This window comes from Aulostomus chinensis, chromosome 17, assembly GCF_037954235.1.
Source record: "Aulostomus chinensis isolate RoL2024-O1b breed Wild chromosome 17, RoL_Achi_v1.0, whole genome shotgun sequence".
NCBI lineage: Eukaryota > Metazoa > Chordata > Actinopteri > Syngnathiformes > Aulostomidae > Aulostomus > Aulostomus chinensis.
In genome coordinates this window covers 17,565,291-17,590,689 of record NC_141336.1, presented here as the reverse complement: position 1 = coordinate 17,590,689, position 25,399 = coordinate 17,565,291, and the positions used below count along the sequence as shown (strand labels likewise).

The window sequence follows — 25,399 nt, the reverse complement described above, 5'->3', positions numbered from 1 at the left end:
TTTGTGCCAAATAAAAACTCCATAATTTTTCTCCCAACATACATTTACGTCCAAGCGAAGCTGCAAAGGAAAAAGTTTGGTTTTGAGAGCGGGGATTTTACACGAGAATATTTTCCTTGAGTATGTGATACATAGTACACATAGTACTCGTACTGTTTCTACACAGTCATAAACCACTACTGAGTTAGGACAGTCACTCACTAGCGGATGTTTCCACTTGGTGCACTTCCGGGTAGCGCAGCTAGCTTTCCAGACTAACTTGCTACAATGACAGCTAAGGTGTAATACTAGCGAGCAAGTCAGCCCAAATGAGGAGTATATTATTAATAGCCTTTTTGGCTTCTTGTTGGGTTAACGGTGCCATTAAATCCAGATTTACAAGGGAAGAGGAAAAGGAAGAAAACCCGGAGTTCGGTAGGTAACTTAGCAAGCTAACTGAAGCTAACGGCAAAATAATAGGTGTGCTCCCGTTTAGGAGTGAGAAACGCTAACAACAAATTTTGGAACTTAACGCTACTTGTGTCGTGTTATATTTATTGTCTTTATCGACGCTGATATAATTGTCTAAAATGTCAGGGCGTTGGGTAATGCCAGCTGCTAATGTCCATTTCGTTAGACGAGGAGGCTGATAGCTCCCAAGTTAACATTTTGTACCTTCCTACTTTAGTGCGACTTAATTGATTGAAAGTAGTCAGTCTTGAATATTTATGTCTTCTAGATGCTCTAAACTCCATCCTATCGGACTATGAGGTTCTGCCTCTGTCAGGCCTACAGCTCCACTCTGTACGGAAGAGGGACGTCCACACCCAGTCTCACCTGGAGCGCCTGGTGAGCTTCAGAGCCTTGCACAGGTAGAGCACCCACCTCCTGTCTGACATAAGCGCACTTAAATACACCTGTAATTCTGCCTAACTCTTCAAAGTACAGGAAGCATGTAAAATGACATAATCATGTTTGATTTCTTTGCTTTATGGAAAACAAATTTGCTTTTATTTTTAGACATTTCAAGCTCTACCTGACCACCAACACAGAACTTTTCACTGAGAATTTCCAAGCTGTGTTTGTTGATAAACACGGGAAGGAGGAGAACTATGATGTTCAGCTGCAGAACTATTTCACTGGACATGTTGTTGGTGAGTGAGGTGACAGCGAAGGCCTTACTCACATAAACGATGATGCCCTTTCCAAGCTAAGCCTTACACGCCCATCTGAAAGATCAAACTGTCATGAATGTGGTCACATGATTACTGGCTCTGGCTGAATACAACTGATGACTGTAGGATTTATTTAAGATAGCACTATGTATGTATAGTGGTATGTTGGTGTAGCCTTACTTCTATATCTTTCTGTTGTTATTCCATGTGCAGTTTTTTTCCTACAAATGTGTAGTATTAAAAGTTTTCAACTCACCAATGTTAATACTTGTGAGCTTACATTATGATACATATTTGCAGTATTTGCCATGAAAAATGTATTCTTCTTCCTTACATTACAGCGGTTGTCACATGTGTTCTCAAGCCAAGAAAATAGTAATGATCGTGTCTGTTAATTCGCTTGACCAGTTAGTTTCTTATTCAAACATGTATTTTATGAGCAGGTTGAAATGAAACACTTATTGTGTGTTTTTCAGGAGAAGAAAACTCCCGTGTGCAGGCACACATTGATGGAGATGAGTTTTCTGCTCATATTCTAACAGACGGAGCTGAGTACAATGTCGAGGTCAGCAGCAGCTTTTAGGCAGTTGATCTGAAAATGATTTGAAAATTTTGGCTGATACCTGTGGCCAATAAAAATGCTGTGATTGTTGATAGTTGAAATAAAGCAATGCTGGTATGATCTGTATTTTTTTTTTTTTTTAATTAAAAAGAAAGTTTCTGCAATACTAAAACTTTTGTACTGGCTAAAAACAGTATTTGAGTATTGTGAATCTGAAAAAAGTTTTTTCCTTTTATTTCCAAAAACATTTCAAATAGCCCCATATTATTTATTTACCACATTGTTTCCCTGTCAACTACCATGTACAAACAACTAATTAAAAATTGGTGCTGTTTTGCTCATCAGACCGATACCAGTATTGTAAAAAGGTACGATTATCTGCCGATTGCAAGATGAGTACAGATTATATTAGGCATGCCTTGTTTCTCTGTAGACTCCAAATATAGTGAGACTTTGGCATTTCTTCAGCTATTTTATCCAAGGCGTTTGATATAGAGAGGTCACATAGTTAAACGCTGCCTTCAGTCCTACATTCCGAGCCCTTTTTACATTGTCTACAGGCATTGCTGGCATTCCTATCACTCTTGTTTTCTGTCTTCATTCCCTATTTTTAACTTCATATAATTTTCTTCTCTTTATGGTGTTTTTTTTTCTTCCTTTTTTCTCCTGTTTCTCTGTCTCTGGCCATCCAGCCCTTGTGGAGGTTCACAGATGCCCCCACTGATGGCGGGTTGCTGGTTTATCGTTCTGAGGACATCAGGAATCTGAGCCGCATCGCCTCTCCAAAGGTGTGTGGTTACATCCATGCAGAGACCAAGGACCTGCTGCCTGAATCTTCCAGGACGAACTGGGACAGGCAAGAAGAGCTGGATCAGAGAACTGGTGAGCTGAACTGTCCTTGTGCATTATCCAGGCTAGGTTCTGTGCTCTTGTTCATGGTTGGTTAGGAGAGGAGAAGAAGTGTAGGAGGATAACAAATGTTTGAGTTGGTGAGAGGTTGAGGAGGCTGTAATAGTAGAACAAAGGAGGTGGGTGTGAGATTCTGTCATAGTCACTGTAATAAGTCTTTATCTGGAAGACTATTTTATTCGCATACACACTTCTGACAAGGGAGTATTATGCATAAACCAATACCTTTCTGTGCTGCTTTGACAATGTACAGCAGATAACAGTGATGATGCAGTCATGGAGATATGAAAAACGCCTCTCACTGGCTCCTGGCTGAAAGCACTCATTGGGAATATGAGTATAGGTGAAGGGTTTTTTTTCTGTAGGAGGCATTAAAATTCGTGGAGGCTCTGTTAGCCAATGAGAAGACTCATCACTGGACTCCCACCACTTGTTGTGGAAGCAAGAGGAGTGCACACCCACACTTTTCAACACTGTGCAGCCAAGAGTACTGTGTACAGCTATAACAGCTTCCTTTTGTTCACTGCTGTTATTCTTTAAAACACCGTAAAGCATGGTTTGTATTTAAATTCAAAAAAACTATTGCTGGCATATTCAGCAAGATTGGATACATGCTGAATGGCATTAAAAACAAACAGCAACAACAGCATTGACATTTCTTGTCACCAATTCAGTTTATCTGATCAACGATGCAGCATCCTCTCCATGACAACCTTTCATCATCTGTGTTCAGTTTTAGATCATATTAAGCCTGGATTTACGGAGGAAATCTGATACCACTTCCCAAATTGAAAGATCTGCAAACCTCATGCCTTTAGACACTTTTTATTGCAACTTTGCTTTGGCGTTTAAGTCAGCAGCCCAACATGAATAATGATAGTGAAAATCATAAATCTTATGACCCTTAAAAACTGCATTACAGACAGTGGACCTCATTCACCCCTGTTATGATAAACTGAAATCTCTATTATAAAACTCAGCTGCTTTTTAATTCTGCCTGGAAGAACTGAGTCAGAGCTCAATCAGTTCACAGATAAAGTGAATGATATGCTAAATGTGAAAAAGAGTGTAATTAACAACAGGATACCAGAGCATCAGTGGCTTGTTGTTTAACTCCTTTATGTCTTTTATGCATTTCACTACATGTGTTTTTCTGTTCTTTTCCCTCCCCGTGTCTCTAAAACTGCTCCTGCTGCTCCTCACGCTGCAGACCACCACAGGGAGAAAAGGCAGATCCACGACCACAAGAAGAATACCTGCCCCCTGCTGCTGGTTGCAGATTACCGCTTCTTCAAACACATGGGCCGCGGACAAGAGAGTGTCACTCTCAACTACCTGGTCTGACTCCTTTAACATGCATCCTATTGTTTTATCTACATACCATCCATCCATCCATTTCATACCGCTTATCCTGTTAAGGGTTGTGGGGGTGCTGGAGCCTATCCCAGCAGCCTTCGAGTGAGAGGCCAACACATAGAGACAGACAACCATTCACACTCACAGTCACGCCTACAGTCAATGTACTAGAGTATCAATCAGCCTCGTCCCCATTTGCATGACTTTGGACGGTGGGAGGAGGCCGGAGTACCAGAGAGAACCCACACAGGAACAGGGAGAACATGGAGACTCCACACAGAAAGACCCCGTGCCCAAGCCGGGGCTTAAACCCAGAACCTTCTTGCTGTGAGGCGACAGTGCTGACCACTGCACCACCGTGCCACCCTGTTATCAGCATACAATATTTCTAATACACCTTTGGATAAAACGAAGCAGAAACTGTTCACATAGTTTTGCACATCTCTGTTGTTATGTGATTCTTTTTTCTGTCTTCAGATCGAGCTGATTGATCGAGTTGATGACATTTACAGAAATACAACCTGGGATGATGAATTCACAGGCTATGGGGTCCAGATACATCAGGTGTGTGTGTGTGCGTGTGTGTGCGTGTGTGTGCGTGCGTGCGCGCGCGCGTGTACCTTTGTTTTCAAGGTGTCTGTACACATACACCTACACCTACGTCCCATTCTCAATCGTCTCTTGAGGTAATTTTTTAAAATGTGGTTCAAAGGTTCAGTTGGAGTTAAGGATGAACAGAATCACGGGTCACAGTGACCCAAAAAAAAAAAGATTTTTGTCCATTTTTCTGATGCTAATTATGAAAGTTTCCTTCAAAAGTCTCAGCATAGAATAAACAGTTTCTAGCCCCATTGAGTGTCCATCTCTGTGACGCTTTGAGGGAATAGCGATGAGTTCCATGTTGATAAGACGCCACTTTTTATTGAGTTCCTCGAACAATCTGTGTTACATCCAGTATCAGACATGAGTGTGGACCAAGCAGCACAGTGACTTTAATGTCATGTCATCCCGGAAGTAAATCTTAGAATAACACTGTCCCTTCAGCAAGATCAGAAACAAGCTTTTGTGTGTGTCTCGTGGGGTAATTGAATTTGTTCCACTGGCTTCGGGAATGAATGGAGACACTGTTTGCCATACTATGAATCTCAGGTTTTCTCACTGAAAAGATATGCATTCGCTTACCCAGCCCATGATATTTTCCTGTCTTCTTCACCACGAATGTGAAGAAGAACGTGTTATGTGCCACTTTTGGCCACAATCCCGTTTTCATCGTTTGAAATGCAAACCAGAAAACATAAATATAATATAAACACTACAATATGATATCTGCATTCACACCGATGCTGTTATTCCAGGGTAGGGCATTGTCTGACAGCCTACTTTTACTTTTGCTGAATTGTCTGTAACTCTTCTGAATCTATGTAATATATCGATGGAGCAGCTTTGAGAAAAATAGTCGAATACTATCAACAATTGAGAACATCTCAAAATAAAAAGGACCCAAAGATAAAACAAATATTAAAAGCCGATTATCCATCATTTCCAAAAGCCTGTACAAACAGGAAGGTTATACGAAGAGTTTTAAAGCTAATTATGACTTTTGTGACCATGCAGCATTTATTATGAGACTGAACATCAAGGTCTGTGACATGGATTTTTTATGCTGTTATTAATTGTTCATTAAAAAAAAAGGTTTTTGGTTGCTATTGCTAGATGATCATCAATAAAGAGCCTACTAAAGCTCCTCCTGGGCTTCCCGGGTCCAGCTGGGTCCACTATAACATGGAGAACAGCCCTGCTAAAGGAAAGGAAGTCTGGGATGTGAAGAGACTCCTGGAGGTAAGAAAGAGAGCTAGATGTATAGTGGAGAGGACTTGCTTTGATCACACAATCATTTAAATGCAATCTTATTCACAGTTCAAGTGATGATATTTTCAGGGTCAGTCATTATAAGTCATTGGCTGTAATATATAGTTTATCACTTTTTCAGAGCCAGTAAGTCTTGTTTTGATGATATTCCTCACACACACATAAAACTCCCCCATGTCCCTCAGCAATTCAGCTCAGACATAGCTGACAACGCGTCCACCGTGTGTCTGGCCCACCTGTTCACCTACCAGGACTTTGATGAGGGCACACTGGGGCTTGCCTATGTGGCCCCCTCCAAACCTCAGGCCCTGGGTGGCCTCTGCCCCAAACGTAAGGACATGCAGTGTTTTAAAAAGATCAGCAGTAAAGTATATTTACTGTTTATCATGACACAGATGGCAGTGGTACAATGCTTGATGTTTGCTGACCACTAAGCTCAGGCTACCCCAGCCTGGATCAGGCTTTTAGCTGCTAACTGAAAAAAGAAGAACAATCTCAACATCTACATTTGTGAATGTGAAATGTTACAATTATTAGTCAATGATATTCTAAAGACCACCAATGTTGCAGGATCTGCTTTGTCATTGTCATGTCAAGAGAAATTAATATTTAAGGCTGCTTGTCTGTCTATATGCATGGAAGAAATACCGTAAAATGTCTTACTATGAATTTTGAAGGCAGATCCTGATGTTTTCTTTGAATGTGCCCTTTTATAGCGTACTATCCATCTCTGTCCACCAAGAAGCCCAGTTACCTCAACACCGGCTTGACCAGCACCAAGAACTATGGCAAAACCATCCTGACAAAGGTCCGTTTTACTTTGAGTTATAATCATTATCCTTGATAACACCAGCCACGGAGTACACTCAGTTTCAGCCTGAATTTTTAGGGGGTCAGTTTCTTGCTCAAGGACACTTCAACGTGGTTACCAGGGGAACTGAGGATCAAACCAGCGACCCTTCGGTTGCTAGACAGCCACTCTACCTTCGAGCCACACCGCCCTACAGAATCAGTTTCTTTTTTCAGAACATTTCTGTGAGCCAGTATTGATTTGGGGTCCAGTGGATGTGTCCCTTATAGAAATATACTCGCTCTCTGTCAATCCTTAGACTAAAAAAGTATCACAAATCTGTGCTAATCATGTAAAATTCCTGTGTTCTTCTGTCCCTTTAGGAAGCAGATTTAGTGACCACTCATGAACTTGGCCATAACTTCGGAGCAGAGCACGATCCTGACAATATCCCTTACTGTGCTCCCAGTGATGACCAGGGGGGGAAGTTTGTCATGTACCCAATTGCAGTCAGTGGAGACCATGTCAACAACAAGGTACTTAACCGATTAGTAAACAACATATTTCAAACTAAGCATTCACAGGAGAATTAATTTCCACTTATGGTTGGAAAGTATTTTTGGTTTCACGGTTTCTTTTGTCACATCAGTGTTTGAATAAAAGGCATCAGCTCCAAGTTAGGTTTAACCCCTGTTTACTTGTGCTTTCCTCTGAAAGCGTTTCTCCAACTGCAGCAAGATCTCCGTAGGGAAGACGTTACGTTTCAAGGCCCCCGTGTGCTTCAAGGAGAAGAACAGCAAAGTATGTGGTAACTCCAGAGTCGAAGAAGGGGAGCAGTGTGACCCAGGACTACTACACCTCAACGACGACCCTTGCTGCTCCTCTGACTGCAAGTTTAAATTTGGTGCACAGTGCAGGTATGAAATCCAAGTGGAAACACAGAACCGGTTGCACAATGTATTTCAGTTCAAGACGGAGCAGAAAATCTCAGTGTTGTAGCTCGAGTCACCGTTGTATGTGTGTGTTTCCTCCACAGTGACAGAAATAGCCCGTGCTGTAGGAATTGCAGCTTTGAGCTGGCAGGAACAAGGTGCCAGGAACCCATCAGTGCTACCTGTAAAGGCATATCCTCCTGCACAGGTGAGCGCCTCCTGCTGGTCATACTCAAGAACTTCAGGAGTCTCAGTTGGAAGGGGATATTGTATTTAAATTGCTGAACTGAAAAGATGGTAAACACGGGTAGCATGATCTGTAATCAGGTGATTTCCACTGACCCCGATCATTCAAAATTCGCTTTATCTGTGTTTGACACCCCAGGCAACAGCAGTCAATGTCCGCCACCCGAAAACGCTGCTGACAACACTGTTTGTGTTGACAACGGTCGCTGTCATAGTGGAGAGTGCAAACCATTCTGCGAGGCCATGCAGAACCTTCAGTCATGTGCTTGCAATGGTAATTATGTGAGACTGATCAAAACTGGATGGAGAAAAGGAATGAGATCAGAGTAATCTATCAAAGATTACCAGATTCCCACTGATCATGGAGGCTGATGGGCCTGTATATCTGACAGTCAGGAGATTTTAATGGGTGATTTTACAATGTAGAAATAATATCTGCTGCTTTGTTTTCAGCTTCTGTATCATGAGGTGACTTTGAGCTAGATTTGAAGGATTAGAAACGAGTCAGTGTGAAATTTCTCCAAGCCCTGGCCCTGTGAAATTCTTTAAAATCTCCGACCTAAATTGTTTCTGTTGACTCCCAAATAGAACATCAGGTTGGGAAAAAAAAGCTCAGATAATAAATGTCAGATGCGCTACCGACTACTGTGACTTCAGTGTCGGTTTGAAAAGGTCTACGACAGTTTTCAGTGCTATTTGTAATCATCTTGTTCTGCTCACAGAAACGGAAGATTCCTGTAAAGTCTGCTGCAGGGGAAAAGATGGCACCTGTGCTCCCTTCGTTCAAGCTAACGGCAACTTCCTTTTCCTTCGCAAAGGAAAACCCTGCACTGTGGGCTTCTGTGACGAGAATGTGAGTGAGCCCACCTGTTCACTCGACAGGCGAGATTCCACGCGTGGAGCTTCCACGCTCGAATTTACTGAACGTTGCTGTTCAATTTTTTTTAAAATTGTTTTGGTTTCATGATGAGCGGCACTGTTTGACACTGTTCACTTGTTTAATCAGGGAAAGTGCATGAAGCAGGTTCAGGACGTGATCGAGCGGTTGTGGGATTTTATTGACAAACTGGACATCAACACATTTGGTAAATTGTTGACTGCAGACTTCTTTTGAATAGGTTATGAATCAACTGCTGAACAATGCCATATTTTGACAATTATTTTGTATTCATTAAATTGTCCCCGTCTAACCCCACCTCTCCATCAGGGAAGTTCCTGGCTGATAACATCGTGGGCTCCGTGGTGGTGTTTTCACTCGTCTTCTGGATTCCTCTCAGTATCCTAGTTCACTGTGTGGTAAGAACCGCTGGATGATATCCCGAGTCTACGTTGCACCTGTTTGAGAATTTTGCTTCATCCTTCTTTTTCTTCCTCCTCTTCCTCCTCCTCCTCTCTGCAGGACAAACGACTTGACCAGCAGTATGAGGAGAACACAAAGTCCCTCTACTATCCTCTTAATGTAAGTTTCCCATCACTCATCCACGCTGCTGATGTTTGCTGATGTGCACCAACATGCTGCCGTACTAATCAAACTAATTCAATCCCGCAAGCTTACAGAAAGAGCTGAAAGGGGAGCACAGGGTATTTTTCTTTTTTCTGAATTTATTTCCTATTTTCTGCATGAAGTGTCGCCATTAGACAATACTAATATGTGGACATTATAATTCTTCATGTGTATGTTTTGCTTAGCAGCTGCTGATCACTGATGTAAAACAGGTCTGTTCATTTGCCAGCTTACAGCAGATTTTGAAACCGGGTTCAGAACCAGGCGGAGCAAAGACACGTTTTAACATAAATAGCAATAAAAAACAATCTCTAACAACATGTATTTACACTATTTTTGGTGAAATAGTGACCCTTCAGTTGTTTGGCCTCAGGAGCTCTTCTGTTATGAAAAATATAACATATACTTGAGGGCATACTTTCGGATTAATGTTTGTTAATAAAAAAAAAACACTCCTTAAATATTTACCTCATTTTGTAGTATTACATTCTTGGGATCACATGAGAGTCATGTTTTCTCTTGTGTTGATTCTGTCAGTTGTTTATTTTTCCAAAGCCAAAATACTTGCACTCAATATGCAGAACACAACTGGTAAGGGAAATTTCTAGCACAGCCAGCACAAGAAGCAGCAACAGTCACAAGTGCTAGTCTCTGCAGCAACAATCATCGTTCCTGACACACAAGGCTCTTCAAGTTGTGATGATTGCCCGGAGTATTAACCCCGACTGGTTTTAGACTCAGAAAAATCTTGAAGCAGTGTGAGCTAGTAGTCTGGTTCTCCCTCAGTACTGCAGCTCTGAATGACCTGTCCATCACTCTTTGCCTTGGCCCTTGCAATCTTCATTGGAACTGCAGCAGATGGTGGAAGTTTGTAGTAGAGCTCCCGCCATAGGTGAGTGCCATGGCTTGGTGTTGCTATGTGTTGCCATTGAGTCCATGAGGTTGCATGGTCAGTGGCGCACGTTTGGGATACTCCTGCAGTCGCTTACTCCCTTGACATAATGGCTGATCCCCCAGCTCTCACCCTCACTTGTGTCTGTCATGGGAGAGATGAAGTGAGAGAGGCTTTAAGAGTCACACGTGACTGAATAGCTGCCCAGACTTCACCCTCGCTGTCACACGTGATCAGAAATTACCTCAAGAGAGCAAGATTGCATCTTCGGAGTATTCAAACAGAGAGAGACGTGAAGAGAGTGCACCTTGTTGTTTTTTTTGTGGTTTCAGATGCCGTGTGTGTCAACGTTTTAAGTTTGCATCTGCTGCTGTTGAAGAGCCACAATCAGAAACAGGCCTTTTTCTTTTCTAATGGCTGTCTGCACAATGTTGAGTCCATACTATAGATTTGATTGGGAATACGTGGAGACTGATGGTACATTCCTCAGTAGACCTTCCTCACTGTCGACATTTTGACCCGTAACAGCAGGAAAAAGACCAGAAAAACTATGAATCTTAAAAAATGTCTTTATTTCATTTATTGAGTGTGTGTGTGTGTGTGTGTGTGTCAGTCCTGAGGGTGTGCCCACATACACAGGATCATAACTGGACATTAATATCAGTCATGACTCTGTTGGACGTCACAAAATGCCATCATAAGGAAGGTCTAATCTTTTACTCATTCACACTTTTAAATAGAACACTGGGGAGAATACAGGGGTGGAGGAGGCATGTAGCTATCACTGACTGACACGGGAAACAGAATTCAAACCAGATAGGAATAAACAACTGTATGTCATCACACAGAACGATTAAGTTCAGGAGAAGCATCAGAATGGAGTAAAAATGGAATGGATCCCACGTCAGTCAAAGATGGACAGCTTGTATCGTCCCGTGTTTAACGTCCTCTTGTCCCTCCTCAGAATCAAGAAATGCTGAACAACCTCGAGTCAGCGTCCGTGCGCATCGTCAAGCATCCTCAGCTTCCCTCCTCCTCCGCCGGCCGGACCGCGCCCTCCTCCCTACTCCCACCGCCTCAGCAGCAGATGAGCCAGGCAAGCGCTCCTCTCGGGGCCAGCAGCAGCAGCAGCAGCAATACCCCGGCCCCCGGGCCGAGCTACGTCCCCACCCCGGACAGCGCAGGGGGGTTACGGATGGCCACCATCCAGGAGGACACCAGCAGCGGCTCTCACCTGGGAGAGGAGGGCCAGCAGGAAGATTTCACAACCGGAGGAGCCTGCTCGTCGGCTACGAGATCCTCCTACGAGGATCTGACCGAACAGACGCAGCAAGCCAGAGACCGGCGGCCCCTCAAGAGGCAGGAATGCTTTGACACCAAAGAGACAGAGTGCTGAATTCCAACCATCACAAGCACCCTAATGCTTTAGGGAACATGCACACACACGCAGCATTATGTGCATTTTTCTATTAAGAGCCGTGTCACTGGTCACACGTGTGTAACAGAGCTGATGAGGACACCAGTCCAAGGACCTGATCACTACTGTAGATGAAACAGATTACATGTTGCTGCAGTTAATTGAGATGTGATGTCATATTTTCATGTGCCATTGGTGGAAAAGCCTTTTTCAGTTCGGCAGGTGGGTCCCGGCCCACTTGCTAGCTTTGTCTCGGACCAGAACCCCAAATCATTACAGTGTCCCCCAGTGGCAGCCTGTTGTATAGATACATGTCAGGGCAACACAGTGCTACAATCCTGGTTCAGAACAGAGCGTCAGGTTAAAAGCTTCCATCTTGCTTTTCTTCACCCACTAAAAAAACCTCATATACCAAGTACTGTCTTTAATGGTCCAATATTTGTAGAAATGAATATTTATCATTAATATTAAGTGTATCTGTGTAGAAGGAAACATTTCTGTATAATACAGACTGATGATGATTGTTGTGTCCTGGATCTTTGTGTCATAGCTGCACTTGGAAGGAGTGTCCGTGTTCCTGGAGACTTGTTTTAGAAACCCCTTGACTGTGCCGTTTCATCATTGGTGTATTGAGGAGATGCAGGCTGGCGTGTTTAAGCATCCATCATTTTTATGTGGACGATTCATACATGAGTACTCGGGAGTACACAGGCAGTAAGTACATCACATATTTAATCATACAGAGGATTTTTCTGTTGGCAGAACCAATCGGGTATCACAGCTCGATTGTTAATAAAGAACAACAATCAAAAATAAACCATCTCTTTGAGATGTACTGAGTGACTGAGACATCTTTCACTGCCCAACAGTAATGAAGTCATTCAGTCGCTCCTGGGAATCTTTTCTCTCCGATTCCCATCAGCTGACTGACATCAAAAGGCTCTTGAGGAGCAGTCGTACTAAATATGTGATTGACATACTTCAGTTGGACCCCCAGTAATGACAACCACTGAACCTTCTTTGGTTTTGAAGTCATTTCTTCTGCAGCAAGAAGGGAACGTGGATAGCCGGTCCTTCAGGTTGTCCAACATCCTGCCTCTTGATTTGCTGTCCATGTGCCATCTTGAATCACGCGTCTCGCCGCTGTTGCCTGCTGTGTTTTAACTGCGACGAGTGACATGCTGATGTCTGCTGAGTGGACGTGAAGCGTTACCACCCAGGACTCACCTGTGTTTGTCTGTCAGATGAAGGATGTGTGGATTATTAATGATTCTATGCATAGAAATGTTCTTGCTTGCATCACGCACATGCACCTGTTAATTAAAAAATAAACTTTATTGTGAAATCCGAACCTTTACGCTTGTTCTCACCTTTGATGTAACAGGAAATACGACGTAGATGAACAGCGTGAGTGCAGTCCAGCGTCACGTGCTCAGGTGTCTGCACTACAAAGAAGGGTCAAGGGAAAGATAGATGAGATTCTAATCACAACTTTTTGTTCCCTACCACATGAAAATATTAGCATTTGCTTCTACTCCAGCGAGGCCTTTTAAATAATTGGTATGCAGAAGATAAAGTCAGAGAAATATCAATTTTTGTGAGTTAAGGGGCTTTGTTGTCAAATGAATATAAAAACATAACTCAAAGTGACAAATCTGCTGTGCAACATTAAAAGGACAGGTAAGTGTGGCATGGTCTCAAGCAGAGAAGGTCCAGGTATGTCTGAAGTTTGTTAAAACATTCCATAGTTAACTTTGTCCCTGGAGCTCTTCAGAATCTTTCAGGAAATCAGGAATATAATGTTTGTGCGTGTGTGTGTGTGTGTGTGTGTGTGTGTGTGTGTCCGCACTGGGGCCTCTCTGACTTCGACATCAAAGTTCGGACCTCCATCTCTGGCTTTGATCTCCAAATTCTGAGTTCTGAGCTCAGTTGGTGTCAGAGTTCTGTCTGAGATCTCTGCCATGTCTGTGGTTTCACGTTGACCTGTCATCTGTGTGATCTAAAGGGTGAATTACAAACATATAAAGAAACTCGGCACCACCAGAGATCGTATGAACACACGGAGTCATCAGACACCGAAGCAGCATTTAAAACAGGATTTCTGCAAACCAAGACAGAACCTGTGTGACAGCGACATGGAGACGGGAACCTTTGCTCAAACTGTGGTCAGAAAAAGACCAAGAGAGGATTCTGAGGATTCAGAAGACGTGGGAACATTTTACCCCCCTGCAAAAAGAGCGAGGACCTCGCTCTTCCTGCCCTGGTGTGACTTCCAGTCGTCTGAGCCTGACGTTCACTGGTGTCATGAGGAGACTGAATGTCGGACTTTGGCCAGGAGAAGGAAGAGGGATGAGTCCGAAGACTCAGACGAGGACGCTCACACACCTCCACTCAAAAGAGCGAGGCACTCTTCATCCCCTCTCCCTTATTGTGCGTCAGTGCCTCCAAGCGTCTGCCAGGCTCCAAGTGAGGGTCCTGGCCTTGTGAAGACAGGGACGGAGCAGGGCTGCGGTGTTGTCCGTCCTTCAGTGATCAAGATGGCGCCTCAAACTTCCTCCTGCGACAACACCGAGCGCACAGCCACTCAAACCGATGGTGACCAGGAGGACAGTAACTCAAGTGGTGACCAGGATGGAGCCCCAAGTGTTGAGGAGACCGAGCAGTCGTTTGTGTTCGGTCAGAATATCAAAGACAGAGCCAAGCTGTATGATCACAGCACAAAGGAGTCCACTGATGACAGCTTGCCATGCAGCAACTATTTCATGGAGTACCTCTCTGCCACCAATGAAATTAATGGAAGCAATTCCTGTTGGACAACGTCTGGGGACTGGCAGAGTCTCACCAACTGGAAGTCCTCCAGTGAAGGTGAGACAGGGGTTTCAGCTGCCCCAGCTGAGGACCTTCATCCAAGAGGTGACCCAGATGGAAGCCGAAAAGAGACAGAGACCAATGTGTCTTTTGTATTCGGCCAGAGCATTGAAGACAGAGTCAAGATGGACGTAAAATCAACAGACGAATCAACGGATGACAGTGTGCCTCCAGAGAGCACAAACTATTTCATGGAGTACCTCTCTGCACACAACCAGCTGACAACAAGCAGCTCAGATGGTTGGGTGAAATCTGGGGGCTGGCAGAGTCTCACAGACTGCAAGTCCTCCAGTGAAGCTGAGACAGAGGTTCCAGCTGCCCCAGTTGAGGACCTTCATCCAAGAGGTGACCCAAATGGAAGCCAAAAAGAGACGGAGACCAATGTGTCTTTTGTATTCGGCCAGAGCATTGACGACAGAGTCAAGATGGACGTAAAATCAACAGACGAATCAACGGATGACAGTGTGCCTCCAGAGAGCACAAACTATTTCATGGAGTACCTCTCTGCACACAACCAGCTGACAACAAACAGCTCAGATGGTTGGGCGAAATCTGGGGGCTGGCAGAGTCTCACAGACTGCAAGTCCTCCAGTGAAGCTGAGACAGAGGTTCCAGCTGCCCCTGCTTCCACAACCTCTCTGCTGGAGTCTGCAGCAGCATTCATGGAGTCAACGGCCCAGAAGTCCTGCACTCTAGAAGAGGTTGATATTCAAACTGGAGAGGAATTAGAAGACAACATTTTGCAGATGCAGTGCAAACTGTTTGTCTTCGATAAGTCAGGTCAGTCATGGGTGGACAAAGGCCCAGGGTCCCTGAGGCTAAATGACCTGGTGGGGACAGGTGGAACAAAACAGTCCCGTCTGGTGATCAGGGCCAACGGCAGCCTGCGGGTGCTGCTGAACACCACCCTTTGGCCCCAGATGAAGGTGGACAAGGACGGCACTAAGAGAGTAAGAATTACTGCCGTGGACGCAGAGGACCAGGAGGTCAAGGTCTTCCTAGTATCTGGTGTTCCTTATGATGTGGAGCAGCTGGCTACAGGTTTACAGCGCCGAATTTACACCCTCGCTGCCACTGCCAAGGAGGACGCAGATTATGACCCTGAGGCTGAGTGGTGAAAGGACACCGGGAAGAACTTCTCCACTCAGGCCCAGGCTGGATTCAGGAGGACATGAGGACAGCCTGCTAAGAAGCTCCTGATGGCATCTCCACCGACATCCCTGACCAACATGGACCTCCAGACATTAGAAGATGGGCTCCAGGAAAAAAATCCCCTGTTCTGTGTGCTGGGCTGGGCTACATCTCCTGTTGTTCAAATAAAGACTGGAACAATAAAACTTCTGCTTATTGTGTTGCATTTGTTTTAGCAGTGTGAATTTCCTATTGTCCTATGTTATAGTGAATAAAGACACACACACACACACACACACACACACACACACACACACACACACACACACACACACACACACACACACACAGGTTTACCTTTATTACCTTTCTGTTGGTCCAGTAAAGAGTAGAATTAACCCTCTCCTATCCCAATAAGGTGATTTTATTGCTTTTATGTGTGGTTGCTACTCTGTCCAGAAGGCCGACTGAAGGTAAGATGAAGCAGGCGGCTCATGATGGCGCTCTTGTTTGTCTGATTATTAAGACGACCGCCATCATTAAACTACCTTCATGTGACGAATCTGCTGCATTGCTGCATGCTATGCAAAATCATTAAGTGGAAGCTTCAAGAATATATACTTTATATCGAGCTATAAATATCTAGATATCTATACACAAACACATCTATATCTTTCTATAGACGGACAGATGGATGTCGATCTCAGCTAAGTAAAGAAAAACAAGAGTCCATCTCTAGTTAAAAAACTGAAGGTCAGTCAGTTTGGAAAATTACAAAAGCTTGAACGTGTCCCCAAGAGCAGTCACAAAAACCATCAAGCGCTACAACGAACCGGGCTCATGAGGACCGCCCCAGGAAAGGAGGACCAAGAGTCTCCTCTGCTGCTGAGGACCAGTTCACCCGAGTCACCAGCCTCAGGAATCTCAAGTTAACAGCACCTCAGATTACAGCTCAGATAAAAGCCACCCAGGGTTCTGGTAGCAGACACGTCTAGACACCCACTGAGACTCAGAGGAGACTGAGCCGATCAGGCCTCTGTGGTCCAACAGCTGCTAAGAAACCACTGCTAAGGAAAAGCAACAAGCAGGAGAGATTCGTTTGGGCCAAGAAACACAAGGAATGGACATCAGACCAGTGGAGATCTGGGCTTTGGTCTTAGGAGTCCAAAGAGATCTTTGGCTCCACCTGCCGTGTCTTTGTGCAATCGATATTTTTTGTTAGAATGACACCACCTTTCAGACAAAATAATGGTCAATCTGCTGCGCTTTAATATTTGTTAAACCTCTCTTGATTATAAGCTGCTTTTGAGCAGGTGAGAGCAGCGTCAGTTACCATCGCCATGGAACCGCTGAAGCTCGCTGGCCAACCTTCTTCTTAGTCCAGACTTCAGGTGAGTGATTTCTGCTGCAACATGTCCATCATACAAAGACATTGTCCTCGCCCTCCTCACTGGTCACAGAGCAGGCTGGTCTCAGGGCTGCTGGTGTCCACGTCCCCCCAGTAAGGCAGGATGAAGGGCAGGTGGGCTACGCGTCTCTCCAGCAGACCCCACAAGTGCTGGCTCACAAACTGGTTGCCCTTGTCAGAGAGGTGGAGCCCGTCAGACAGGTAGATGGTGTAGTCCTGGAGAGAGTCCACAGGCTGGATTTAGACAAAGCACAGGTCCTGAATATGGAGATTTCTTTCTTTCCACATGAAATAGAGGAACAGCCATTTATGGTCTTCAGTATACTGAGCATCACACACTCTTACATCTGTATGGAGACTTGTTTCCCCTGTATCTTCTTACATTTATTGAAACGGTCTTTTTTTTCTTCCTCAGAGCACCAAGGAAGCTTCCTCTTTATTTTGTCCCAAAATGACTTCATGTCCATTAGAAATGGCTTCTCTTGAGTCTTTTTTGTGTGTGTGTGTGTTTTTGATTCTTTATCTCAGTGGGTACCTTTTTTTTTTAATCTGTTTATTTGTCATTTGCTCTTGTAATTGTGAATAATTGTAAAATAAAAAAAATAACTATTCATTTATTAGTATCTTCCAGTTTGATTGGCGATGTAGAAATTCCTTCTAAAACACAGTTTTATAAACAACAGTTTCCATGTCTGACCCTCCCATTTCCCTCGGCCCAATCATTTTATCAGCTGATTGGTTCATTTATTCACCGATGTTTCCTTGAAGAATCAAAAACAAAACCAGAAGTTTCATTCAAAGAAGTTACTGGAGCTCATTCATCTTTTCTGCACACAGGAAGCTGACTTGCTGACTAAAATCAAGCATTCAATCAGAGTGAATTCATTAGAGGCGCACAAAGTGAACGTTCTGTCCCGCCTGTTCTTCGGCTCTTCTGTCCCTTCTAGCAGCCCACCTGTCCATCCTTCTGCATGAGCGTCCACAGGTCCAGGACGTCTGCACCACACTGACCTGCCGCCTGGACGCACGCCTGAGCGTACTGTCCCGCTACGGCGTTGTGGCGATTCAGAGGACTCCCTGGGAGACACGTACACAAGCTCTAATTATCTCTGCAGGTTGATGTGTGAGCCAACAAGGACGGAACATGCTCAACCTTTCAGAACGCACTCCTTCTCCCAGGCTGGCTCGTGGAGAGGAGGAGGGGTGATGAAGATGATTTTATCTGCCGATACTCCGGCAGAAGCCAGAAGCCTGGTGATCTCCTTCAGGTTCTCGGAGTACTCCTGCAGAGGAACATGCTGCTGAGGGTTCTTATCTACGCAACAGGAACATCAAAAGGAATGATCAGCTACAACGTCGCACCATGACACTTTTAACACAAGTAACACGCACACACTATTTTTTGGGAGAGCACATTTATACCAGCTGACCACTAGTTAGCTTAGCACATCTGAATGGTAGTGGATGGTAAGTGTTAGCGTACCTCTGTCATGCCTCATCAAATAGATCCGCTTCAGGGTTTTGTCTGTGCAGCAGCAATCATCCTCATCCTCACTAACAAAACCAATGGTTCTGTTTAGTAGGTGGACGTTTAGAGGCGCTGCACTAAATCACTGCACTGGTAAGAGGAGGTGGAGCTGCTGCCATTTTGGACAGACGTTTAGTCATAAATCCCAAACCCCAAATAAGTTTCAATTCATTTGAAAGCCTGATTCTTGGTTTGTCTCGTCCAGCCTCTTATTTATTGTTGTGTACCGCCCTCCTGGTCCTCACTCTGAATTCTCAAGCGTTTATATCCAGTTTAGTCCTCAAATCAGATTAAGTCATTATTGTAGGTGACTTCAGTATTCATGAGGATGTTGATAACGACAGTCTGGTGCTGCATTTCTCTCTCTTCTAGACTCAATTGGTTTCCATCAGTCTGTTCATGAACCGACTCACCGTCACAACCACACCCTCCACCTCGTCCTGACGTATGGAATTGAAGCTGAACATCTTGTTGTATTTCCACAGACGGCGCTTTTTATCAGACCATCAATTAATCACTTCTGAATGAACACTGATCGACTACACTCCACTCAGGAAAACGGTGGTTTCCAGATGTTTGTCTGATCAGGCTGTAGCTAGATTTAAGGAAGCGATTCCTTTGGCGCTAAGTTCAGTGTCATGTCCCATTGTTACAGATGACACTGTTGTCAACCTTCGTCCCTCCCAAAGTGACCATTTCATCGACAGTGCAGCAGGCACCTTAAGAACAACTTTGGACTCAATTGCCCCACTAAAAAAGAAATCTATGAATCCAAGGAAACAAGCACCTTGGGACGATTCAGAAACCAGAGAGCTGAAACAAAAACCCCAGAAGTTAGAGAGAATATGGCGCTCCTCCAAACTGGAGGAGTGTCATATAATCTGGCAAGACAGCCTTAAAAGTTATAAGAAAGCCCTTCGTATAGCGAGAGCAGCCGACTACTCAGCACTAATAGAGGAACACAAAAACAACCCCAGGTTCCTCTTCAGTCCTGGAGCCAGACTGACAGAGAGCCACAGCTCTACTGAACCTAGCATTCCTGTTTCCCTGGGCAGCAAAGATTTCATGGACTTCTTTAATGACAAAATTGTCCTTATTAGAGAGAAAATCCACCTCCTCCTGCCATCAGCTGACAACATGGCACCTATAGCCTCAGAGGCCTTGGAGGCACACTTAGACAGTTTTTCTACTGTGAGCCTTCATGAGCTCAGTTCAATCATTTCCTCCTCTCAACCATCCACCTGTCCTCTAGACCCCATCCCAACTAAGCCTAACTAAGCTAACCCCTCGTTAGCTCCTCTCTCTTAGACATGATCAATGTGTCACTGTTAACTGGTTACGCCCCACAGTCCTTTAAAGTTGCAGAAATTAGACCCCTTCTCAAAAAAGCAACCCTGGATCCAGAAGTTTAGGCCAACTACAGACCAACATCAAATCTTCCTTTTCTCTCCAAAATTCTGGAGAAAGCAGTTGCTAAACAGCTGTGACTTTCTCCACAGCAACAGCCTATTAGAGGATTTCCAGTCAGGGTTCAGGATTCATCATAGCACAGATACAGCACTAGTCAGAGTTACCAATGACCTCCTACTAGCATCAGATGAGGGACTGGTCTCTGTGCTGGTCCTATTAGATCTTAGTGCAGCTTTTGATACCATTGATCACCACATCCTTCTACAGAGACTGGAACATGTCATTGGCATGAAAGGAACTGCACTAAACTGGTTCAGGTCATATTTACTAGGTTGATCTCAGTTTGTACTTGCTAATGATAAACCCTCGGAAACCACTGCAGTCACTTATGGTGTTCCACAAGGCTCTGTGCTTGGACCAGTCCTCTTCACCCTTTATCTGCTTCCTCTCTGTCACATTATTAGGAATCACTCAATTGCTTCCCAGATCTCGGGTGCTGCTGGAGGAGGCTGCAGACCTGAAGAGGCTCAAGCTGCCACACGTAGCTCCACCTGCTCATATCCCCATCTGTCCATCAGTCTCTTCCCTTCTCTCTCTCTTTATCTCTGTCCCACTCTTTCCTTCTGCATATCTGTCTTCCTCCATTGTCTGTCTTTGTCTCTGCCCAGCTCTCCTGCTATCTTTCCCCCCAACCGGTCAAAGCAGAAGGCCGTCCCCATTGAACCTGGATCTGCTCGACGTTCCTGCCTGTTAAAAGGAAGGTTTTTGTCGCCGCTGTTGCAGGACGTGCTGCTGATGGAGAATTGTTGGGTGTAAATTGATTGAAGGAGTGTGGTACTAGACCTGCTCTACCTGTAAAGTGTCATGAGATAACTTTTGTTGTGATTTGGTGCTATATAAATAAAACTGACTTGACTTGGTTTTGTCATGAAGGTAGTAGCAGTCGTATCCAAGTATCTGATTACACAATTACAATATCTCTCCAGCCGGAAATTCTTTACAAACCTATTTATATTAATAAAAGCCAAAAGTATTTCAAAGTAATTGATGACGTTTGTTGGAGCTATGCTAACACTTCCCATCCACCACCATTCACTGTGCTAAGCTAAGGGTGGGCCTTAGCTCCCCATATCAAGTATGCAGAGGACAACTTTGCCCCTTTCACACTGCACCAAAAACGTGGGTCAACACGGGTTTTTCTGCACTCTGAAAGGGTTGTGTTGACATTTCGACCCACATCGACCAACTCGCCAAGCGACTCGGGTATTTAGCGGCTCGGTTCGCCTGCAGTGTGAAAAAGACAACCTGCGTCGTCTCAGGTTTCACGCGACCTTCCTGTTGCATCCTGATTTTCTCACTTTGCTGCCTGTTAGGCTTCGCCTGTGGCTTCTTCAGCTCCTTTCCAGACTCACCAAAATCTCCATCCTTCTTCGCTGCATTCGCGCTCGGACATTTTCCAATCTACGCCGAGTTTGTATGCTTCAAAAAAGAGACAACATTGCAATGCACGCAACAACAACGCTAACATTCAATTCGACGACGTCCATGTTGTCGTTTGTTTACCTCTGGGTGTTCTGCCGCATGTTTATGTGAAACACAGGCACGGAGCCCTTACAGTGGGAGTTCAGACCAGGGACTTCTGGAAGCTTGAATGCGCAAAAACATAACTCAAAGTGACAAATCTGCTGTGCAACATTAAAAGGACAGGTAAGTGTGGCATGGTCTCAAGCAGAGAAGGTCCAGGTATGTCTGAAGTTTGTTAAAACATTCCATAGTTAACTTTGTCCCTGGAGCTCTTCAGAATCTTTCAGGAAATCAGGAATATAATGTTTGTGCGTGTGTGTGTGTGTGTGTGTGTCCGCACTGGGGCCTCTCTGACTTCAACATCAAAGTTCTGACCTCCATCTCTGGCTTTGATCTCCAAATTCTGAGTTCTGAGCTCAGTTGGTGTCAGAGTTCTGTCTGAGATCTCTGCCATGTCTGTGGTTTCACGTTGACCTGTCATCTGTGTGATCTAAAGGGTGAATTACAAACATATAAAGAAACTCGGCACCACCAGAGATCGTATGAACACACGGAGTCATCAGACACCGAAGCAGCATTTAAAACAGGATTTCTGCAAACCAAGACAGAACCTGTGTGACAGCGACATGGAGACGGGAACCTTTGCTCAAACTGTGGTCAGAAAAAGACCAAGAGAGGATTCTGAGGATTCAGAAGACGTGGGAACATTTTACCCCCCTGCAAAAAGAGCGAGGACCTCGCTCTTCCTGCCCTGGTGTGACTTCCAGTCGTCTGAGCCTGACGTTCACTGGTGTCATGAGGAGACTGAATGTCGGACTTTGGCCAGGAGAAGGAAGAGGGATGAGTCAGAAGACTCAGACGAGGACGCTCACATACCTCCACTCAAAAGAGCGAGGCACTCTTCATCCCCTCTCCCTTATTGTGTGTCAGTGCCTCCAAGTGTCTGCCAGGCTCCAAGTGAGGGTCCTGGCCTTGTGAAGACAGGGACGGAGCAGGGCTGCGGTGTTGTCCGTCCTTCAGTGATCAAGCTGGCGCCTCAAACTTCCTCCTGCGACAACATCGAGCGCACAGCCACTCAAACCGATGGTGACCAGGAGGACAGTAACTCAAGTGGTGACCAGGATGGAGCCCCAAGCGTTGAGACCGAGCAGTCGTTTGTGTTCGGTCAGAATATCAAAGACCGAGCCAAGCTGTATGATCACAGCACAGAGGAGTCCACTGATGACAGCTTGCCATGCAGCAACTATTTCATGGAGTACCTCTCTGCCACCAATGAAATTAATGGAAGCAATTCCTGTTGGACAACGTCTGGGGACTGGCAGAGTCTCACCAACTGGAAGTCCTCCAGTGAAGGTGAGACAGGGGTTTCAGCTGCCCCAGCTGAGGACCTTCATCCAAGAGGTGACCCAGATGGAAGCCGAAAAGAGACAGAGACCAATGTGTCTTTTGTATTCGGCCAGAGCATTGAAGACAGAGTCAAGATGGACGTAAAATCAACAGACGAATCAACGGATGACAGTGTGCCTCCAGAGAGCACAAACTATTTCATGGAGTACCTCTCTGCACACAACCAGCTGACAACAAGCAGCTCAGATGGTTGGGTGAAATCTGGGGGCTGGCAGAGTCTCACAGACTGCAAGTCCTCCAGTGAAGCTGAGACAGAGGTTCCAGCTGCCCCAGTTGAGGACCTTCATCCAAGAGGTGACCCAAATGGAAGCCAAAAAGAGACGGAGACCAATGTGTCTTTTGTATTCGGCCAGAGCATTGACGACAGAGTCAAGATGGACGTAAAATCAACAGACGAATCAACGGATGACAGTGTGCCTCCAGAGAGCACAAACTATTTCATGGAGTACCTCTCTGCACACAACCAGCTGACAACAAACAGCTCAGATGGTTGGGCGAAATCTGGGGGCTGGCAGAGTCTCACAGACTGCAAGTCCTCCAGTGAAGCTGAGACAGAGGTTCCAGCTGCCCCTGCTTCCACAACCTCTCTGCTGGAGTCTGCAGCAGCATTCATGGAGTCAACGGCCCAGAAGTCCTGCACTCTAGAAGAGGTTGATATTCAAACTGGAGAGGAATCAGAAGACAACATTTTGCAGATGCAGTGCAAACTGTTTGTCTTCGATAAGTCAGGTCAGTCATGGGTGGACAAAGGCCCAGGGTCCCTGAGGCTAAATGACCTGGTGGGGACAGGTGGAACAAAACAGTCCCGTCTGGTGATCAGGGCCAACGGCAGCCTGCGGGTGCTGCTGAACACCACCCTTTGGCCCCAGATGAAGGTGGACAAGGACGGCACTAAGAGAGTAAGAATTACTGCCGTGGACGCAGAGGACCAGGAGGTCAAGGTCTTCCTAGTATCTGGTGTTCCTTATGATGTGGAGCAGCTGGCTACAGGTTTACAGCGCCGAATTTACACCCTCGCTGCCACTGCCAAGGAGGACGCAGATTATGACCCTGAGGCTGAGTGGTGAAAGGACACCGGGAAGAACTTCTCCACTCAGGCCCAGGCTGGATTCAGGAGGACATGAGGACAGCCTGCTAAGAAGTTCCTGATGGCATCTCCACCGACATCCCTGACCAACATGGACCTCCAGACATTAGAAGATGGGCTCCAGGAAAAAAAATCCCCCTGTTCTGTGTGCTGGGCTGGGCTACATCTCCTGTTGTTCGAATAAAGACTGGAACAATAAAACTTCTGCTTATTGTGTTGCATTTGTTTTAGCAGTGTGAATTTCCTATTGTCCTATGTTATAGTGAATAAAGACACACACACACACACACACACACACACACACACACAGGTTTACCTTTATTACCTTTCTGTTGGTCCAGTAAAGAGTAGAATTAACCCTCTCCTATCCCAATAAGGTGATTTTATTGCTTTTATGTGTGGTTGCTACTCTGTCCAGAAGGCCGACTGAAGGTAAGATGAAGCAGGCGGCTCATGATGGCGCTCTTGTTTGTCTGATTATTAAGACGACCGCCATCATTAAACTACCTTCATGTGACGAATCTGCTGCATTGCTGCATGCTATGCAAAATCATTAAGTGGAAGCTTCAAGAATATATACTTTATATCGAGCTATAAATATCTAGATATCTATACACAAACACATCTATATCTTTCTATAGACGGACAGATGGATGTCGATCTCAGCTAAGTAAAGAAAAACAAGAGTCCATCTCTAGTTAAAAAACTGAAGGTCAGTCAGTTTGGAAAATTACAAAAGCTTGAACGTGTCCCCAAGAGCAGTCACAAAAACCATCAAGCGCTACAACGAACCGGGCTCATGAGGACCGCCCCAGGAAAGGAGGACCAAGAGTCTCCTCTGCTGCTGAGGACCAGTTCACCCGAGTCACCAGCCTCAGGAATCTCAAGTTAACAGCACCTCAGATTACAGCTCAGATAAAAGCCACCCAGGGTTCTGGTAGCAGACACGTCTAGACACCCACTGAGACTCAGAGGAGACTGAGCCGATCAGGCCTCTGTGGTCCAACAGCTGCTAAGAAACCACTGCTAAGGAAAAGCAACAAGCAGGAGAGATTCGTTTGGGCCAAGAAACACAAGGAATGGACATCAGACCAGTGGAGATCTGGGCTTTGGTCTGAGGAGTCCAAAGAGATCTTTGGCTCCACCTGCCGTGTCTTTGTGCAATCGATATTTTTTGTTAGAATGACACCACCTTTCAGACAAAATAATGGTCAATCTGCTGCGCTTTAATATTTGTTAAACCTCTCTTGATTATAAGCTGCTTTTGAGCAGGTGAGAGCAGCGTCAGTTACCATCGCCATGGAACCGCTGAAGCTCGCTGGCCAACCTTCTTCTTAGTCCAGACTTCAGGTGAGTGATTTCTGCTGCAACATGTCCATCATACAAAGACATTGTCCTCGCCCTC

The 25,399-nt window shown here is 45.1% G+C and overlaps 2 protein-coding genes across 5 annotated transcripts; one reads left to right on the top strand and one right to left on the bottom strand.

The window, feature by feature from the left end:
• Window positions 1-187: 187 nt before the first annotated feature.
• Window positions 188-12,981, top strand: adam17a (ADAM metallopeptidase domain 17a). 4 transcript variants are annotated; one of them, XM_086183653.1, is made up of 21 exons: window positions 188-414; window positions 719-851; window positions 1,000-1,133; window positions 1,631-1,719; window positions 2,409-2,598; window positions 3,836-3,963; window positions 4,459-4,545; window positions 5,695-5,820; window positions 6,036-6,180; window positions 6,567-6,658; window positions 7,024-7,176; window positions 7,358-7,557; window positions 7,677-7,780; window positions 7,958-8,092; window positions 8,541-8,671; window positions 8,825-8,903; window positions 9,026-9,114; window positions 9,218-9,277; window positions 9,369-9,399; window positions 10,178-10,214; window positions 11,179-11,322. In XM_086183653.1, exons 1-20 carry the CDS (start codon window positions 309-311, stop codon window positions 10,195-10,197), a joined length of 2,232 nt encoding a protein of 743 aa, XP_086039779.1. In that variant the 5' UTR covers window positions 188-308; the 3' UTR covers window positions 10,198-10,214; window positions 11,179-11,322. The 4 variants fall into 4 exon arrangements, with proteins under 4 accessions (XP_086039779.1, XP_086039776.1, XP_086039780.1 ...); XM_086183650.1 differs by lacking the exon at window positions 9,369-9,399 and having other exon boundaries at window positions 11,179-12,981; XM_086183654.1 differs by lacking the exons at window positions 10,178-10,214; window positions 11,179-11,322 and adding an exon at window positions 10,109-10,152.
• Window positions 12,416-25,386, bottom strand: LOC147246544 (isoamyl acetate-hydrolyzing esterase 1 homolog). Its single transcript, XM_086183661.1, has 6 exons — window positions 25,287-25,386; window positions 18,192-18,353; window positions 17,994-18,115; window positions 16,964-17,254; window positions 13,002-13,076; window positions 12,416-12,868 (listed from the first exon to the last, which is right to left on the bottom strand). The coding sequence occupies exons 1-4, from the start codon at window positions 25,384-25,386 to the stop codon at window positions 17,078-17,080; spliced, it is 561 nt and encodes a 186-aa protein (XP_086039787.1). The 3' UTR covers window positions 12,416-12,868; window positions 13,002-13,076; window positions 16,964-17,077.
• Window positions 25,387-25,399: the final 13 nt, after the last annotated feature.

Excerpts from the sequence above, each read along its gene's own strand:
- LOC147246544 (XM_086183661.1), bottom strand. The coding sequence starts at position 25,386 with ATGTCTTTGTATGATGGACATGTTGCAGCAGAAATCACTCACCTGAAG. Across the intron at positions 18,354-25,286 it reads TCAGCGGTTCCATGGCGATG|ATAAGAACCCTCAGCAGCAT; the intron begins GTAACTGACGCT and ends CCTGTTGCGTAG. Across the intron at positions 17,255-17,993 it reads TCATGCAGAAGGATGGACAG|GACTACACCATCTACCTGTC; the intron begins GTGGGCTGCTAG and ends GACTCTCTCCAG.
- adam17a (XM_086183650.1), top strand. The coding sequence starts at position 309 with ATGAGGAGTATATTATTAATAGCCTTTTTGGCTTCTTGTTGGGTTAAC. Across the intron at positions 5,821-6,035 it reads ATGTGAAGAGACTCCTGGAG|CAATTCAGCTCAGACATAGC; the intron begins GTAAGAAAGAGA and ends CATGTCCCTCAG. Across the intron at positions 8,093-8,540 it reads TCAGTCATGTGCTTGCAATG|AAACGGAAGATTCCTGTAAA; the intron begins GTAATTATGTGA and ends TTCTGCTCACAG.